This window comes from Polistes fuscatus, unplaced genomic scaffold (assembly GCF_010416935.1).
Source record: "Polistes fuscatus isolate 324 unplaced genomic scaffold, CU_Pfus_HIC Scaffold1, whole genome shotgun sequence".
Classification (NCBI taxonomy): Eukaryota; Metazoa; Arthropoda; class Insecta; order Hymenoptera; family Vespidae; genus Polistes; species Polistes fuscatus.
In genome coordinates, this window is record NW_025112997.1 from 3,357,227 (window position 1) to 3,375,576 (window position 18,350).

Genomic DNA, 18,350 nt, shown 5'->3' on the forward strand with positions numbered 1-18,350 from the left:
ACGCTTTTATTAGATTTTACTTGACGAAGGATTTTTTTTCAATCGTATTTTTCACTTTCTTATCCTTCATTGATGATTAATGTGTATCAAATTCATTGTAAAATAATACATCTCCAAACAAGATCTTATATATAAAAAATATTTACGTAAGACATTATAATCATTGTGAAACGAGACACTGCGTGCGGTTTCACTCGAGTAAATGAATCGTTTTATAATAAAGTTAAATTGTTAGTCTTATCGTCGTTTACGTAATCCATAAAACAAGGCCAAATATTATATATACTCGTATTTATATATATATTAAACCAAAGGTCTAGATCAAGACCCTAATTCGAAAAAACAAAATAAAATAAAAAAGCAACAACCTTAATCACGCGTTTCTGTTAAAAAACAAAAAATCATTGAAAATAAATGAGACCCAGATGTGTGTCCTGATCCTAAATGAATAACTGTACTTGAAAATTGTACGAAAACTCTTGAAAGAAAATTTATGTGCATAGACTAGGCTCTGCTGTGTTGGTGAAAAAAATGATAGACCATCTGACGAGGTTTGAATTTTAAATTATTCTCTCAAACCCCCACCACCCCCACCACCATCACCACCGCTATTTTCCTTTTATTTTCTCTCTTTCTTCTCTTGTTGAAGCTCTCAAAAATGAAGAACAGCATCGAAAAAGATTTAAAAATAAAAAAAAAAGAAAAAAAAAGAAGAAAAGAAGAAAAGAAAAACAAAACTATTTTATACATACACATAAATCGAATTGCATTCGTATGGATTAAAAACACGCAAATACACGCACGCATCATATATGGAAGATTTCCAACACACACCTAGGAAAGTAAAACGTATACGAGTATCATCGTCCACGAACAACGTGTATCATCGTTGATAACGTTATCACCGATACGGTGAACATTTTTATCATTGATCAAGGCCGTACGATGTAATATTCATGAATATTCCTATTAAGGGGTTCCCTAAAAATTCCCTCCTTCATCCATATGCGTTACACCGAAAGTGCTGACCTTTGACCGAAAAAATCCATAAGAAAAAATGAAAATCAGCATGTAGTCTCGAATACCCGACAGAATCCATTGTTCTGGATAGACGGTGGTAAATCGTACCCTTAGACCACAGGCTGATTATTACAAAAACAACTAAATCTGCTACAACTATTATAAACGTTTCTACGCGCTTCGATATTTCCACAAGATGGCGTTCGAACGATTCCTATTTAAAATCTTCGTATTTCCCGCCAATAAAACTAATCGAAGTATACAACAAAAAACGTTGACTCTAACGATCTCAATTATAATAAATTCAATTTTTCAAAACAAATTTATTCCAAAACCTTACATTATTATCATCAAATTACCATACTCACCAACAATTCGAGACTAATTTCATCTTTCATCCTATTACATATTAACGAGAATACCAATAACAAAGATAATTAATTCGATCGATAAATAAATTCACGAGACGACGATACAAAATAATAATAATAATAATAATAATAATAATAAAAAGAACAAATCGTGAATAATAAAAGATAACAAAAATATAATCCCAAAACATGTTTCAAATGGAAAAATAATAAGGAAGAAGACTGCGTGCATTGTATGCGCGCGTGTGTGGGTGTATGCGTGTTAGGGAGGAGGGGGAACAAAACGAAGATTAAAAAAAAAGGAAAAAAGTGTGTGGTCAAGGTGCGAGGAAGAAAAAGAAAGAAAGAAAAAAAAAAGTTAATAGGTGTATCGAAAGGTGTTGGTCTGGGAGTAGATCACGTGACCATTCATATCATCAATGCGATCAGGTAAAGTCTGAATCATGAGACAGAAAGAGAGAGAGATAAATAAATAGATAGGTAGATAGATAATGATAGAAATAGAAGTAGAAAGAGAGAGAAAGAGAGAAAAAAAACGAGATTTCTTTACGACGAACGGATGAGAAGTGAAACGATATGTGAAGTTAGTATAAGTGAAGTAGAAGTAGGTGGGCCAAGTTACGATAGCTATCTTAGCTAATCGTTCCTCGATAAAATTAGTCTTTGTCGGTTTAAACGGAAATTTCGCGAAGGTACGTGTGTTGTGTAAAATGAAAGAGAGAGAGAGAGAGAGAGAGAGAGAGAGAGAGAGAGAGAGAGAAAGATAACGAGACCCCTCACGTAAACGAGGAGTGAATAAATCGTTTCCCCTCTCTCTCTCTCTCTCTCTTTCTAACCTGGTTGGTTGGTTGGTTAGTTGTTTAAACAGCCTTTAAAACGGAAGAACGTTCGTGCTACGAGGTCAAAGGTCAATTTCTATATAAACTGTGCGCGAGTTTAGAACGTGCAATTTTAGAATAAACTTACGTTTTATTTCTGATCGATAAATCATGATACATCGAGAGATGCGTGCCATTTAAAACGATCTAATCGATAAATCAAACGAGTTATTATTAAAATGACATTGTCATTTGGGATACGGAAAGTTGTTTTGTTTGCGAATGGAGAAAAATTATATACATATTTATTTCTAATTTATTTTTTTTGTTCTTATTTTTTTTTTTTATACAAATTGTCGTGCTATATATATGTATATATATTATTTTTTATTTGTAAATTTGTCAATTAAATTAATATTTCGAGCATTGATTGTATCTAATTATTTCATTTAAATAATAGATATTTTTGTTGTAAAAATCGAGAGAGAGAGAGAGATTAGAGAAAACATATGGGAAAATAAAATAAAATAAAATCGTAAATCTAATTGATCGTATATCTCTCGTCGTTTAACTTTAAATTAATGAAAAATTCGAGTAAAAGTTTATTTTTTTGTTTTTAAATTAAACACTTTGTATTTAAATTTATACAATTCGTAGATCATTGTCTAACGTAACTCGGCACTCGGTCTGATTATTTCATTTAATATACATAATTAAAGATTTATTAAAATGTATGGAAAAAATTAATAATATAAAAAGGATGAAAAGTGTAAAAAAGAGGAAGAAAAAGAAAAAAAAAAAACTAATTCATCGTTAATAATACGAACGACCACTTGCAACGCGTTATAAAATACACATACAGATATATTTGTATTTATAAATGTAAAAGAGAAAGAGAGAGAAGAAGATATTGTTTACTATGACGTTAATTCTCTCTCTCTCTCTTTCTCTCTTTCAGCAGTTGTACTCGTTGCAACTGTGAAATAAATACTGTGTCTGCCAAACGTGGAGGATCTAGTCGATCCGGCTTTGAGTCAGCGAGATTTATCACTCGGTACAGGGGTCACAAACAGTTTATCGCTAAAAACACACATATAAGAAGAAAGAGGCCAGGCCAATCGTGTCTCGAATGCACTAACGATAAAAACAAAACAAAAATAAAAATAAAACAAACAAAAAAACAACCTATGTAAAACTCGAATAAATATAGAACTGAACCTTGTTATAATGTTTTATACACAATTTTTCCCGGCGTAATCGACAAATGACTCGAACGTAATTGGCTCAGAGTAAATTTGTTTAAATTAAATCTTATCGACGGAAGAAAAAAGAAAAAGGAAAACAAATAATTTTTCTTCGATGATAATAAATAAAATAATAATAAATAAAAAGGGAAACCAAAAACATTTTTAGTATTTAGAAGAAGTTCGATGAAAGTGGGTGCGTGCATTCTTCTTTCTCCTGTGTTCTTCTTTTTTTTTTCTAACTCTTTGGTAAATTTTTTTGTATTCTTTATTTAAGAAGAGATCGAGAGTTCATTAAACTTGTAAATTCACGATGAACATATAAATCAACAATACGATCAATCAAATAAACGTGCAGAATATTTTAAAGGTAAGTGAAAAATAATAATAATAGGAAGAGAAAAAATATCAGGTTTCTAAACGGGAAAGGCAACGAGGGAGAGAATCAGTTGGATTTAATTTAATTAGCAATCGCTATGACGACAAGCAATGGTCGTGTAAAGAGTCTCACGGTTGCTATAACGTTTGACCAACAGCAGTTCAACGGCGATGACGATTACGAGAAGATCGAAGCGCGTTTTTAACATTTACGTGTGTTAACGTTTTAATTTTTATCCAAATGAAAAGAAGGAAAAAAGATTAAGGAAAAGAGAATAAAACTAAAAAAAAAAAAAGAAAAAAAAGAAAAACATGGATATTTCGATCGTCTCAGCAATTTACAATAATAATAATAATAAATAAAAAATACGTAAAAACTCGAGGCTTGTTAACTAAATAATATATTTCGTTCAACGTTGGGTTTTATAAAATAAAAATAAAAATAAAAATATATATACAAAAAAGCAAAATGAACATCGACGTTTTAAATATTAATTAAAATGTTTACTCTCGTGGGTCATGGGGGGAGGGGGGGAGGAGAGGCGGCAGGACTTGAAAAATAAAACTAGCGTTTATCGATGACAGATGGAGGAGGAGTGTTAAAGAAGAAGAAGAAGAAAAAAAAGACATACCTGGGGGCTTTACCAACGTAGCCGACACCGTGAATTTTTATTCTGCCTTTTTTTTATTTCCCTTCTTTTTTTCTTTTTCTTTTCTTTTTCTTTTCTTTTCTTTTCTTTTCTTTTCTTTCCTAACACTGAAGACTCTCTCGTCAGTTCTACGTCGCCGCAGAAGTCGTACAAGTGTTTTTAAATCCGCTCATTGACCAAGTTCGACGTATCCCACAGAACGTATGTCATCATCATCATCATCATTATTATCATCGGTTCGAATGTTCATCGCGACAATTTTATCCCTCTAGTTTGTGATATTCGTTCAATAGTGTGTGTGTGTGTGTATGTGTCGTGTTTCGTCTCTTCTCTTCTGACGTTGATGTCAAATTACTCTTATTAAACATTTCTCAAAATAAATTTGGCATTCGTCTCGCCTCATGTCGCGTTGCATGATCAAATTCGTGAGTTAATACAACGTTAATAAAATGAATTTAATTGTATAAAGTTATTGATTTAAATGTATCATCGAATGGAAAAGAAAAAGAAATTAATAGCCTAAATAAACGAGCACAAATAGTATCAAACAACAAATTTCGCGAGTTAGTAATAATTATATTATTATTAATTAAATAATAAATAATAAATAATAATAATAATATTTTTGAATTAAAATATAAGTAAAGTAACGAATAACTGTATACGTGAATCCCAAATTAGAACAAATTATCATAAAATTATTAACACAAAATACAATAACAATTTAATATAGTAGTTTTAAAGCGATAGAAAAAGAAAAAGAAAACAAAAAATTGACTAATCAAATGAATTGTATGTTTGAACAGTGTATGATTGAGATCATTGATGATGTTTTATCTAAACGGAAGGACTGCTGGTGGTGAAACAGCTAGGATCGATAGATCACCAGGAAATAAGGAAGATGAATTTGGTTGGTTCATTGGTGGATTGGAATATCCTACAAATATAACTGGAAATAATAAAAATAAGGATTGCCGATCGTCAGGATCGTCAACTTCAATGCTATCGTGCATTGATTCGGACGAGGCTGATGCTTACACCTTTGTATCGGATTATTCGAAGAATCCTGATGACGATAATGACGTCGATGACGATGACGAGACCTGTGAAAATATAGAACTCACTACTTTAACGAGAAATTCTAATGATGAATTGGACAACGATCTCATTGAAATGGACGCTCTTCGTACAGATCAATCGGTTCGATATGAATAATACAATATCTTAATACAAAATATAATAAACAAAATATAATACAAAATCTTTTAGTTTGATTATTTTTATAAATGATTATCAAAAAAACAAAAAAACATTTACTCTAAAATTCTTTCTTCTTTTCATAGGATACAAGAACAACAACAACGACAACGACGACGACGAAAACAACCCAAAGAAAAGATCATCATTTGCACGATGAATTGGCAGGCGGTGAACCGATACTTCAACGAACCCGAGGAATTTGTTATACCCCAGAAAGATTGATCAGATGCGAGGAATACAGGATTTTAATACCGTCCCCACGTTTTCTTTCTATGTCTCGTATGAGTTCTGAAAATGAAAATCCACGTAAGACTAGGCTATCGAAAAAACGACTTAATTATCTCATCGATTCGAAACAAACTGGTACTTATCCTTCTTGTTGTTATTGTTCTTCTTCTTCTTCTTTTTTCTTTATTATTTATAAATGGTTTCCTTTCGACCCGATGCTTGGAAACCTAAAAAAAGAATAAAACCTACGCGAAAGAAAGAAGAGGGGAAACAAAAAGAGAGAGAAAAAGAGATAGACGGAAATGGAAATTTAGAAAAAAAAAAGAGAGCAAAATTATTATTATTAAAAAGAGAGAGAAATACTCGAAAAATCTCGTTGAATAAATTACAAAGTATATCACGGTTCTAAAAGGAACGTTCGAAATATGTATAATTCGTTCTTTAGAACGAGTAGAGATGATATGTATTTACAATGATGTTCTAAACTAGGACACGCGATTCCTGAACGTAACTCTTGACCTCAATAAAACTTCGATCATTTTACCGATATATGTATATACATATGTATATAAATATACTTCGATGTAGACTCTCTCTCTGACGCACGTTTCAAACCTATTTTTGTGTCTCTTTTTCTCTTTCTTGCTTTCTTTCGAGTGACTGACTCTTCATATAAAACTATGCATCCTTTGACATTCTCGTCAAAATTAATCGACTATATATACTTATTAACTATTCTTCTTATATGAAAAAAAAAAAAAAAAAAAAAAAAAAACATTTTTCTCTTAATATTATAAAAATATAAAATATTTTAAAATCCTTTTCTTCGAAACACGAATCTACAATTTGTTTTTTTTATTTAAACAATCGACATTATAATATTTAACAAGGCATCCTTTAAATCTGTTACATGCTATTTTCTTTTTTAACAAAAAAAAAAAAGAAAAAGATGCAAAAATTGATCAATAATTGAAATATAAACTTTAGATATTATAATGCTTTAACACAGGACACACTTTTTTAATCTTCAACGAGTGTTTAATAAAAATAAAATAAAAATAATTTAGGTGACCAACGTTTAAGAGCATTGTTGGAATCATACAACAAGAACGAAGATAATTCAAAGATACAAATAACTCGAACAAGCTCTCCTAATCCCGTCGTTAATACGACGAGCATCCTTCAGGATGACGCCGTGCTCAAGAGGATGACAACGAAGACAACAACAACAACGACGACGATGACAACGACTGAAGCATCGAAAGCTTCAACAACCGATACTATTAGCAATAGATCGAGTTACGAAAGGCTAAGTGTTACCTGGGATGATTTAAAGAAACAACCAGTAACAGCAACAACTCGTCGATCATCTGTTGAAGATACTTCAGGTATTCAAAGCAACGGTTGGAGTTCTGAAACTCAAAGTGACACACAAACGAATCCTCCTCTTTATCTTTGCGATGAACTTGGTAATACTGCATCAAGTGGCGTTTGCAGTACCGATTTCGTTCAGGTATTTTATCATTTCCCCATGTTTGATAATATTTCTGAAAATAAAAATCAAAATACATATTAATAAATATATAAAGCATCCAATTTTATCTTTAATATAAAAATAATAATGTTATAATATATATATAATAAAATATAAATCTCTCTGAAGATTTTTAAAGAAATTATATATATATATATACTTTTTTTTTCGATTAGATTAGATTAGTTGTTTTTTTGTTTAATTATAAAAATAAGATATTTATACCAATTTTTTCGTAGGTACGATCCACGGCCATAAACGAAGTAGTATCGATCCTACAGGAGCTCGAAAGTAATCCAGAAAAGGCAAGGATTCTGTTGGACGATGATCGTTTTCGTGACAAAACTTCGGCTCACGATAATTTAACAAGATTAGCATTGACCATAGAAACCGATGGTAATGTACCACCAGTTCTCGGAGAACCAGATAAATCGATTTGTTATCTTCGTAAACGTGTTGAGAGACTTCAGCATGCGAGTAAGGATATTTTCAAAGATATTTGCGAACTAAGGAAAGACTTCGAGGTATCTACAATAAGAATTTTCTAATCTTCTTCGTTATATCCTTTCTTTTCTTTTTTTTTTTCTTAATAATAATAATAATAATAATAATGATACCAATGATGATTCTTGATTGTTATTTTCTTGATTAGTACGAGGAAGAGAAGTTACTTGATTTATCATCGGACGCTTTAAGACTGAGACAGGATATACATGAAGTGAAATGTATCGATGATTTATTAAGGCTTCTACGAGGTGAACTTGAAAGGATATCGAACAGGAACTGGCCATTTGTACTCGGTCATACTGAACAACAAGAAGAAATGAATTTAGTCGTATAAATTATTTTTCTTTTTTCTTTTTTTCTTTTTCTTGATACTAAATACTCCTCGATAATTTTATCGAGATATACGGAAAGAGAAGATAAAACAATGGTTTTGAGAATAATTACTGCCATAAAAGTCGCTTACAATAATTCTTTTGCTTTCCCCCCCAAAAGAAAAAAACAATGCGAAAAGAAAGAGGAAGAAAAAAATAATTCGTTCATTCATTCATTCATTCGATGTGTTATCTTATTGTTTTTTTCTTTTTTAAAAAAGACTTTTTATACAGGTCACCGTAAAATTGGTATATATGAATAATAGTAATATACAATCTGATCAAAAATGAAATTCGATTGTTATCGGTTGTATATATATATTGTTTTATATATATATATATTGTTTTTCGAAGCATTCTACTTTACTTATCTTGTTGTGTACGTACGTTTATATAATAAAATGATAACATCACGATTCGTGATTGTGTTTTATAATTCTGACACCTTATTTTTTTAATTATGTTTTTTTTTAATCACTTTGTACAATACTTATGTACAATGTGTATAAAAAAAATGATATACCTGTACTACCAGACTCATACATAATTATATATATATATTATACAGGGTATCTGTAGTTTTTTCGGCTAAATAGTTTCAGCCTGTTCTATGCATAGAAATAAGAAAAAATGTTATAAAAACATAGGTAATTTAACATATAACATCCTTTTTCTTATTTTCATGCATAGAACACGCTAACACAGTTTGACTGGAAAATCCTCAGACGTACTGTATATTACTAATAAAATCATAAATCTCTAACTTCTTCTCTATCGTAACGTCGAATTTGCACAGAGTAAATAGCGGTATTCTATTTCCCATTATAAAAGAAAGAAAAGAAAGAAAAGAAAGAAAAACTGAAGAAAACAGAAAGACAAAGAATAGATTTCCTATGAGATACATAATTACGAACGAGAGAGGCTTAAATAATTAAATTATCCGCAGACTTTGTTGAAATAAAAAATAATAAAATATAAATGATCGACTTAATTTACAATTATTAAGATAAATATCTATCCATATATATATATATAAAAGCACTTTTCCCACCAAGTTTAACAAGAAGAAAAAGAAATTACTAAATTGTATTAATATATAAAAAATATAAAATAATATAATATAATATAATATAATATTATATAATATAATATATAAAATATAATAAAATAAAATAAAATACAATAAAATAAAATATAATATAATAAATTCATTCCCAATTGGGAGAGAGGAAAAATAAAATTTAAAAGAAAAGAAAAAAGAAAAAACTCTAATAGAATTATATAAACAGATAAAAACGCAAACGTGTCCGTATTTAACGATAAGGTCGTAAAAATTAGGTAACATCAGTGCGTTGCAAATGTCTTGCATGTTGTCTCGAAGGATCATGATATGCTCGTAACATTTCGCCGTGTCGAAAAACATCATGCGGAGATGAAAGAGAAGGCAGTGAAGGCAAAGATGGTAGCAAACAGCCAAGCATACTGGCACTGGTATCTGACGTATAAATCCCGTTGTTGGCTGGTCCCATGGATACACCGCAGGAAGTAGCTGTAGATATGGAATGTGCGTTCTGTTCGGCTGATCCTAATACACTCGAACCTGGTCCCATGAGATTGCCTAGATTTTTAGGCAAAAAAAAAAATATTTATCTTTGTTTCTTTTCCTTCTTTCCTTTCCTTTCGTTTGAAAAGAAATAACAAATAAAAAAATAAAAAAAAATAGATTCTTACTTTAGAAATGAATTCATCAATAGTAGACAACGTCGAAGCTCGCCGTGTAATAATTTCACTTTTCTTTCTCCCTCATTCTTATCGGCCAGGAAAATAAGTACGCATGTGTGTATGTGTGTATTTTAAGTACTACATATACTCGACGTACCAGAGCTCACCGTCGAAGGAACAGATAAAGGTGTCATCGTGGGGAAATCCGAATGTTCGTTAGCTCTTGGATGATGAGAGTCCGTTCTAGGTGCATGCGGTGTACGAATGCATGGCAAGGATGGTCTAAAATAATTTCCGCCTCTGTCATTCCTTCGATGTCTCACATGTAGGCCAGCTTTGCTACCATTGCCGAGTCCAAAATGTAATAATTCCAAATGTCTTCTTAAGTTTCTCGATTGGCGTAACATCGCACCACATAATGGACAAGATATTGGTTGATCTGACATGTTCCTTGTTTTCGATTGTCCATCTCCTAAAATGAATTCCATGAAGAAGTATATCTTGCATAGAGAACAATATAGCTATAAACGAATGATATTACCTAGTAATTCATATAAGCTTGTATGTAAAGCATGTATTTACATGAGGTATACTTTTTTGTTATATATATATACATATATAACAAACTATATATATAAATATATAACGTTACGAATATTATTTATAATAATATGACACACATACAATACACAATATGTTTTGCTGTTATTAAAATATCTTGTATTGTAAATTCATATATGTATACGTATATGCATATGTATAGCTTTTGTCTAAATTCTAAAATAATTAATAATGTCATCAGTACAACTTAATAATATCAAAAAACAAAACAAAAATATCGAATTGCCAGGATGCACCGTGTGCATTTAATACATTGCACACAATACGGTAATATTATTTTAATAATTACAAAATACATAACATAACACTACGTTCTCCTTTTCGTAATATCTATATTGTTATTAAAAAATGATATCACATATATTTTCTTTATTTACAAACGCAGAGGGGAGAAAAAAATTCCTTTCTTTTCTTTTTTTTTCTTTTCTTTTTTTTTCTTACTATACGACGTATTCTTACACCGCTTATTTATATATTTATATAATAATAATAATTTATAGAGTATGTATGTGTATATGAAAATCTGTATCTTTAATTAGGACCCTTCAATAGTCTCTTCTGCTTACAATTCCTGTAATTTATAAAAACGATAAGGAATGTGCAAAAAACATTTTTGTTTTTCTTTCTTTCTTTCTCTTCTTCTTCATCATCATCATCGTGATTTTCAAAATTTTATTTATGATATGACTATTGATGGATCAAGACTCTTATTATACCATTAAAAATTCTTTTCTTCTTTTCTCGGATAATTTTTTTTAAGGTAAAAATATTTATTTGATAAAAAACGAAATAATGTTTTGATTAATGAGTTTTAACATTCGATGAACGATGAGAGGAAATAATTATCGAATAACATTAAACGCAAACGAATAAAAAATAATAAAAATCATATATATACATTTATATTTGCATTTATATTGCGAGTTTTATGAAAAATGAATGAATGAATGAATGGAAAATGAATGAATGAATGAATGGAAAATGAATGAATGAATGAATGGAAAATGAATGAATGAATGAATGAATGAAAAATGAATGAACGAATTAATGAATGAATTAATGAATGAATTAATGAATGAATAACGTATCTTTAAATACGTTAAAAATTCGGAGCACATTTTACTATACATACCCCATCCCTTGCACTATTACTACAAATTTAATCGACTGCTACTCCCATTAACCCTAGGATACTGCTCTTACTTGCTATCATGGAAGATTCTACATGAGATGAAATGAATTATAAATATCTCAGGCCGCATATAACATAATTTATGTATGTATTCAAAGGAACATATAATCGTAGAGAAAAAGAAAAAAAAAGAAAAAAAATGAATCCGAAAAAATAGATAGATATGTATAAACATAAAATATAAATGTTATGATAATCTCTTTTCGTTTGGATATAATCCAAAAAACCGTACAACATATAATTATTCGTATTATTGTACAAAAAAGCTATGTACAATATGAAACTTACATTGAAAATAAGTACATTAACGAGAGATATTCAAAACTTGGTGGTTGGATTTTAATTAGGTGGGACAAAAAATTAATAAAAAATTAATCTAAACGCATGATGTTCCTTTTAAATGAAACAGACGAACCGATTCGAGCAATAACACCACTAGTGCTAAGTAGTTCTGTCTTTCAACTTTTTCCGATATTTTCATCTGGCTATAGTCGGCGACGGTGCATTGCTGCGTGGGGATACATTAGATTCGCGCGATATCGGCGAAGGAAGCGGACTGGGTTTACAAATAATTCGTTCACTATTATTCCCACTGTCAGTCCCATGATTGGCTGATTGATCACTGTATTCCGTTACTTCTACTTCTGGTTTAACTTCGATCAACATTGAATCGGACAATGGACCTTGCAATGGATGACTACTAAATCGACACTTGCAAGACGATAAAAGATGCCTGCGTAAATTTCTTGCTTGACGTAACGTAGCACCACAAAGTGGACACATGCCTGGACAATCTGAAGCACCACGAACTTTTAAACTTCCTGCTATATTACACGTAGCTGTACCGGCTGCTGATCCTTGTGCTAGAGAAAGCGGTACACCCGGTGGATAGCCCATGTTCATTGAACCAGGAAACTGAGGTATATGCAGTGGTGAATATTGTTGTATCGACGTCATTGTCTGTAAGTGATGTTCACTATCTGACGTATGTTCCTGATGAGCTCCTGCTTGAGAATTTTCGGTTGCTACTCGCTTAGCCTCTTTGGAAGGAGGTGAATGGCTATCCTGATGATTTGTATATCCCAACTGATCGCTTGCTGCTAACAGACACAAACACAATGTTACCATGCAGGGCTGAACTGACCTTCTTATCTGAAATTTCTGATATCTTAGATATAATAACATATGGCATTACCAATTTTCATTGCAGTTCAACCCAACCGATGGTTGTGCTTGTGTCCGTATTAATGAAAAGGATAACCTAAAGAGATTTCATATATCTCACAGATAGATAAATAATATGCTAGGTAAAACAAATATATCGGACACAAAACACAAATTAATTGTTTCGCTGTTGCTATTGTAAATATATATGTATATGTATATATATATATATCTTAAACCACATAATAAAAAAGAACGTATTAAACTAGAAAATTTTAATTTATTTTATACAAGAGCGTATCGACTTCTCTCTTATTCTTTTAAACTTAACTTTTCCATAATTAACAAATTTACAACTAACTGTACAATTGTTTCTTTTCATACGATATTATATTCAATTATTTAATATGACAAATAAAACAAAATTGTACAACTGACAAAGAGATCAATTTTATCTCACCTGTGTCATCACCATGGTGAGCATCGATATCCTTTGGATCATAATCTGTAGTAGCATGATCATCTGCGTGCGTATTTAAATGCCTGTTTTCATTATCATTAGTCATACTTCCACGTGCCCACTTTCCTGACGATGAAGAAGACTTTCTTCTCTTTTTCCTCCTTTTTAAAGGGAAATACGAACTAAGAGTTTCACGAGACAAAGCTTCACTAGCTGCCGGTATTGCAGATGCAGGTACTTCCTCGCCACTCTAATAAATATAATTATTATAATATAGATAAGAGTATAATACATATCTACAAAAGTATTTAAAACTAAATAACAAAATATCTAAAAAGATATACTTCGGTTAATATTGTTGGTGGTGTTAGACCATGAATACACAAACAATGAGCAGCTTGAAGAAGAGAAGGTAGTTGAGATGGTTCGACGCTGACTTCACCTCGATAAACAAACTCCAATAATGATTCTAAATCATCTGCGCCTATACCAGCTAGCATCACTACTGGGTGTTGACAAGGTGTACTCTGTATTGAAAAGATCATAGCGTTGTGTTACAAATAATGAAAAATCTTAAACGTCAGATAGTATCCTAATATCGAATGTTATAATTTATATAAAAATATCGATGTAACCTTCAGTAAATCCAGCAAAAATGGACTTGCCGCCGATAGAACAATCTTGTGTGCAGGAAAGCTACGCCCTCCTGCTGCTAATGTTACATCGACTAAATCTCCATGTCCTCTAAGTAATTGTACTGCAGATGCCAAAGACGTGCTGAATTCTCCCCACGAGAGACTATACAACTGACTGGTGCTCCCCATTCTGCGATTCAAAACAACAACATGTGAGCACGTTGAATTATGATGTTGACTAATAAATAAACCATAGCTTGAAAAATTCTTTTATGATAATAAGTAGTACACTATCTCCATATTGTTGTAAAATTGGAGTTCATTAAACTTATGACAATGCATATACATTAAAGATGACTTGGCAAAGAGTCATGACAAATGTTCATTTTTTGACAGAAAATAATACACTAGTAAGATAAATATCCGGAAAAATCATTCGCTAACGGTAGCGATGCTTGTCCGTTTCCCCCTACCACATTTGCTTAATTAGTGCCCCCACCCCAACAAATTTGACCTCAGCGTCGTCTTTAAGCTAACCTAACAAATATTCATAACTTTTGTATCAGGAAACATACATTTAAATATAATATAACATATTTTGACATTTGAATAGTAGCCGTGGTATACTTACTGCTATGAATGTATGAAAATAGGTTGGTGAAAGTATAAAAACAGGGTCAACCGAGCGTGAGTTACAATAGATTTAAAGCGGTCACTAAGTCCGACTTATTTCAAACGTATAGACTTGAATAATGCACTCCGACGATATTACAAACTTATTATTAAATATCATGCATTTTGAATGTATAAGAGTTTTAATTACATAGATAAGCGTCTATAAGATTCCTCGAGCGAAATTCAAACGCTTGCAGAAATCATTTCGAACGTCACACTGCGTGAGACTGTGCTGCCACCACCTAGCCGGCATGTTCTCTATGAACTTTTACGGATGTGACGTACTGCTCAATTAACCGCCAAAATTCAAACGCTACAATTATATTCGAATGATTATAAATATGATTTTATATATTATTAAATTTTTAATAAACCAAATATAATTGACACTTGACACTAACTGATGATATTACAATATTAGAACTATTATATAAATTTCTTATTTACTGACAAATAAAATTCTAATAATATTAATATTAATTTGTTAATTATAACAGCCATATAATTTATAAGGTCACAAGAATAAATATTTACAAGTTTGATATCATCTATCATCTGTCAGAAATATAACGTTGTAATTATTATTGCCTTTATAATTTTAACAAATGTTAATTAAAATAATTAAAATAATGAACACTTGGAATAATAATATTGACAAAAATGGAAAAAAACATAAGGAAGCGATAGAATCAAGAGTTATAAAGTTATTACGTACGCAAGGTAAAATTACTGTATTCCATAATATTGTTTTGCAATTAATAAAATAATGAAATATATATTACAGAATACACTTTGAATGCCGTTAATAATTATGGTGAAAATTTACTGCATGTTAGCGCAGCTTACGGTTGCTGTAATATTATAAAAGAACTTTTAAAGAAAAAAGAAAATCATCAAATTATTAACAGGAAAAATAATTTTGGCTGGACACCATTGATGCAAGCTATTAGAAATAGAAATGTTGATACTGTTAAATTACTTTTAGAACAAAAATCAAACGTTAATGATTCGACCTATCTTGGTACATTACTACTAGCTGTTTATTTCTTCGTAATTTTTAATAAAAATTAATAATTAGTATATTGCAAATATAAAATATTTATGACATCTATAAATACAGAATTTCAATATATTTAACAGGAATGTCAGTAATTGGTATAGCTTCAGCAATAAATAAAGAAATGTTGCAACTGATATATGAAATTTGTCCATCTACATTAAACAATGCAGAGAATGATGATATTACTCCGCTATGTATAGCCGCATTAAAAAATGATAAAGATATGTTTTTTTCTTTGATCAACATGGGTTTAGATGTTTCCAAAGCCAGTAAGATATATTATTCTTTTACAATATATATTTAATATACTAACTGAAACAATACAAAGATATATTTTAACTATTTTATAGATGAATATACACACATTATGATGAAACTATCAACGATACCAGAAATATCAAATTTAGCAAAACATTATTATGAAATAGAGGATTATTGGAATGACGAATCGGATGATATTGAAAGGGAAAATGAATCAAACAATGATATTTCTGAATGCAATAATAATTTTATATCTGACTGCAAGAACAAATCTCCATATATTTCAAAACCACTTCATGATTCTAACATTAATAATGAAAATACTCTAACTAATATCCCTCAGATATATACTGATATAAGTCATGCTAATACAAATAATCAATTTAATTTAACAGAAACTATAGAGAGTGCTCATGAAAAAGAACATTTACAACCTAACTTTGATTTTTTGTCTATAAATACATCAGAAGAGGAATCAAATCTAATATCGCCTACTTTCTTAGAAATTTCTTGCGAAAAATTTCCAACTTCTCCGAATATATATTTTGTTCAAACTTGTAATACAAATTTGGCTACTATCAATGAAAATGACGAAGAAGAAATTGAAATGAAGTATAATAAAATAATAGAATCTTGTAAATTTAAAAATGATTCGATGCATTCAACAGATGTAATACTTAAAAGGTAAACAACTGTAATGGATTATATGGTGAATATTATTTTAAAAAAGAAGATAATAAATAATAATTTCTTCAAAGATTACGGTCTATACGACCAGCGGACTTGGATCTCACATCTGTTCAAAATGATCATAACACTACGCTTGAAGTAGTACTAGATTATAGTCCTACATCTTCGCCGAATGTACCTGCATACATTAATGATGAAAATGTATCAGGTGACAAGACGCCTACACCGCCGCGTTACAAAACTCCTCCAAGAGGAATGATTCTAAACTCGCAGCAAACTAAAATGATTATTTTTTTAAAACGATATGGTTTGAGTCATCATATGTCTATTTTTCTTGAAGAAGAAGTAAATATAATTTATGATACATGTTATTTTTTAATGATTTAAAACAAAAATAATATTTTTTTTCTTCACAGATAGACATGGATCTTATGGAAACGTTAAATGACTATGATTTACAAGAAATAGGAATAAAAGAGGCTGCTGAAAGGGCAGCCATATTAAAAGCTATAAAAATGTATCAAAATATTGAAATGTAAAATATTGTCATAGAAGTATTTTATATTATTGATTTTTAATGATACTGATTTTATAAAATTAACTACTTATTATTTGTTATTCATTTAAACTATAAGAAACAAACTATTATTTATATATAAAACTTTTAATGCTAGATCATACGTAATTATATGCATGTAAAAAAATGTTAGTTACTTAATTCTACTTGTGAATTCCTTTCTTCTTTATGTGGTCCATTATTTTTGATATTAAATCAGTCTTCTTGTCTTTGACTTTATATGGAATTGAATATCTCTGTAACCAATCTCTTAAAACAGAACTATTAACTTGATTTAATCGGTTAAGTTTCGCCAACAATTCTATGTCAACTTCTTGATTCTGTAAATAAGATTATTATATATTTATTTATAAATTTTATTAATAAGAATGAAATATATTATTGCAAAGCACAAGATGATTTTTACTAACCATTTTTATATCATTCCTGATATTCACAAATGTTTGATTTAATTTTGTAGTTTGTTGTATGGAATCCATTGATTCTCTATTGATATTATAAGCTGGAAATTTTCTCTTCATATGCTGTACACAATTAGAAGATGTAGCAAGTGTTTCATTGTAATGTAAAGAATTATTATTCTTTAATTTACTATCATTTATTTCATCTTGATCATTAAGAATTGTTTTTTTATTACTAACAGCAACAGGTATACTCGTAGTATGAATTTTTTCAATTTCATTTAAATATCCAGTTGGTTTTAATGTTTGACACATTGGTTTTTCTGTATTAGTTAATAACCAATGTTCATATTTTGATGAAAACTTTAATCTCGGTTTTTTTTCAATATTTGTCATATCCACAAATAATGAACTCGTTCTTTTGTTTTCTAATGGTGATAGTTTATTGTTAATACTTGATGTATACTATAAAAAAAGTAGAAAATTTTATGTACACTCTACTATATAAATA

At 30.1% G+C, this 18,350-nt stretch overlaps 4 protein-coding genes across 10 annotated transcripts; 2 read left to right on the forward strand and 2 right to left on the reverse strand.

The window, feature by feature from the left end:
• The first annotated feature begins 4,329 nt into the window (after window positions 1-4,329).
• Window positions 4,330-8,464, forward strand: LOC122516397. 5 transcript variants are annotated; one of them, XM_043634172.1, is made up of 6 exons: window positions 4,330-5,044; window positions 5,288-5,681; window positions 5,825-6,104; window positions 7,037-7,482; window positions 7,743-8,027; window positions 8,156-8,464. In XM_043634172.1, the coding sequence occupies exons 2-6, from the start codon at window positions 5,307-5,309 to the stop codon at window positions 8,342-8,344; spliced, it is 1,575 nt and encodes a 524-aa protein (XP_043490107.1). In that variant the 5' UTR covers window positions 4,330-5,044; window positions 5,288-5,306; the 3' UTR covers window positions 8,345-8,464. The 5 variants fall into 5 exon arrangements, with proteins under 5 accessions (XP_043490107.1, XP_043490116.1, XP_043490125.1 ...); XM_043634181.1 differs by having other exon boundaries at window positions 4,330-4,906; XM_043634190.1 differs by having other exon boundaries at window positions 4,330-4,682.
• Window positions 8,465-9,607: 1,143 nt separating this feature from the next.
• On the reverse strand, window positions 9,608-15,100 carry LOC122517874 (protein abrupt-like). 3 transcript variants are annotated; one of them, XM_043636493.1, is made up of 6 exons: window positions 14,807-15,100; window positions 14,176-14,365; window positions 13,885-14,067; window positions 13,541-13,790; window positions 10,261-10,575; window positions 9,608-9,999 (listed from the first exon to the last, which is right to left on the reverse strand). In XM_043636493.1, the coding sequence occupies exons 2-6, from the start codon at window positions 14,362-14,364 to the stop codon at window positions 9,716-9,718; spliced, it is 1,221 nt and encodes a 406-aa protein (XP_043492428.1). In that variant the 5' UTR covers window position 14,365; window positions 14,807-15,100; the 3' UTR covers window positions 9,608-9,715. The 3 variants fall into 3 exon arrangements, with proteins under 3 accessions (XP_043492428.1, XP_043492419.1, XP_043492409.1); XM_043636484.1 differs by lacking the exons at window positions 9,608-9,999; window positions 10,261-10,575 and adding an exon at window positions 12,149-13,013 and having other exon boundaries at window positions 14,807-15,099; XM_043636474.1 differs by lacking the exons at window positions 9,608-9,999; window positions 10,261-10,575 and adding an exon at window positions 12,149-13,016 and having other exon boundaries at window positions 14,807-15,099.
• Window positions 14,819-17,560, forward strand: LOC122521384. The gene is made up of 7 exons (XM_043642070.1): window positions 14,819-14,828; window positions 15,635-15,871; window positions 15,991-16,179; window positions 16,261-16,855; window positions 16,930-17,206; window positions 17,278-17,378; window positions 17,536-17,560. The coding sequence occupies exons 1-7, from the start codon at window positions 14,819-14,821 to the stop codon at window positions 17,558-17,560; spliced, it is 1,434 nt and encodes a 477-aa protein (XP_043498005.1).
• Window positions 17,538-18,235, reverse strand: LOC122521390. Its single transcript, XM_043642083.1, has 2 exons — window positions 17,849-18,235; window positions 17,538-17,758 (listed from the first exon to the last, which is right to left on the reverse strand). Exons 1-2 carry the CDS (start codon window positions 18,233-18,235, stop codon window positions 17,582-17,584), a joined length of 564 nt encoding a protein of 187 aa, XP_043498018.1. The 3' UTR covers window positions 17,538-17,581.
• Between the last annotated feature and the right edge of the window lie 115 nt (window positions 18,236-18,350).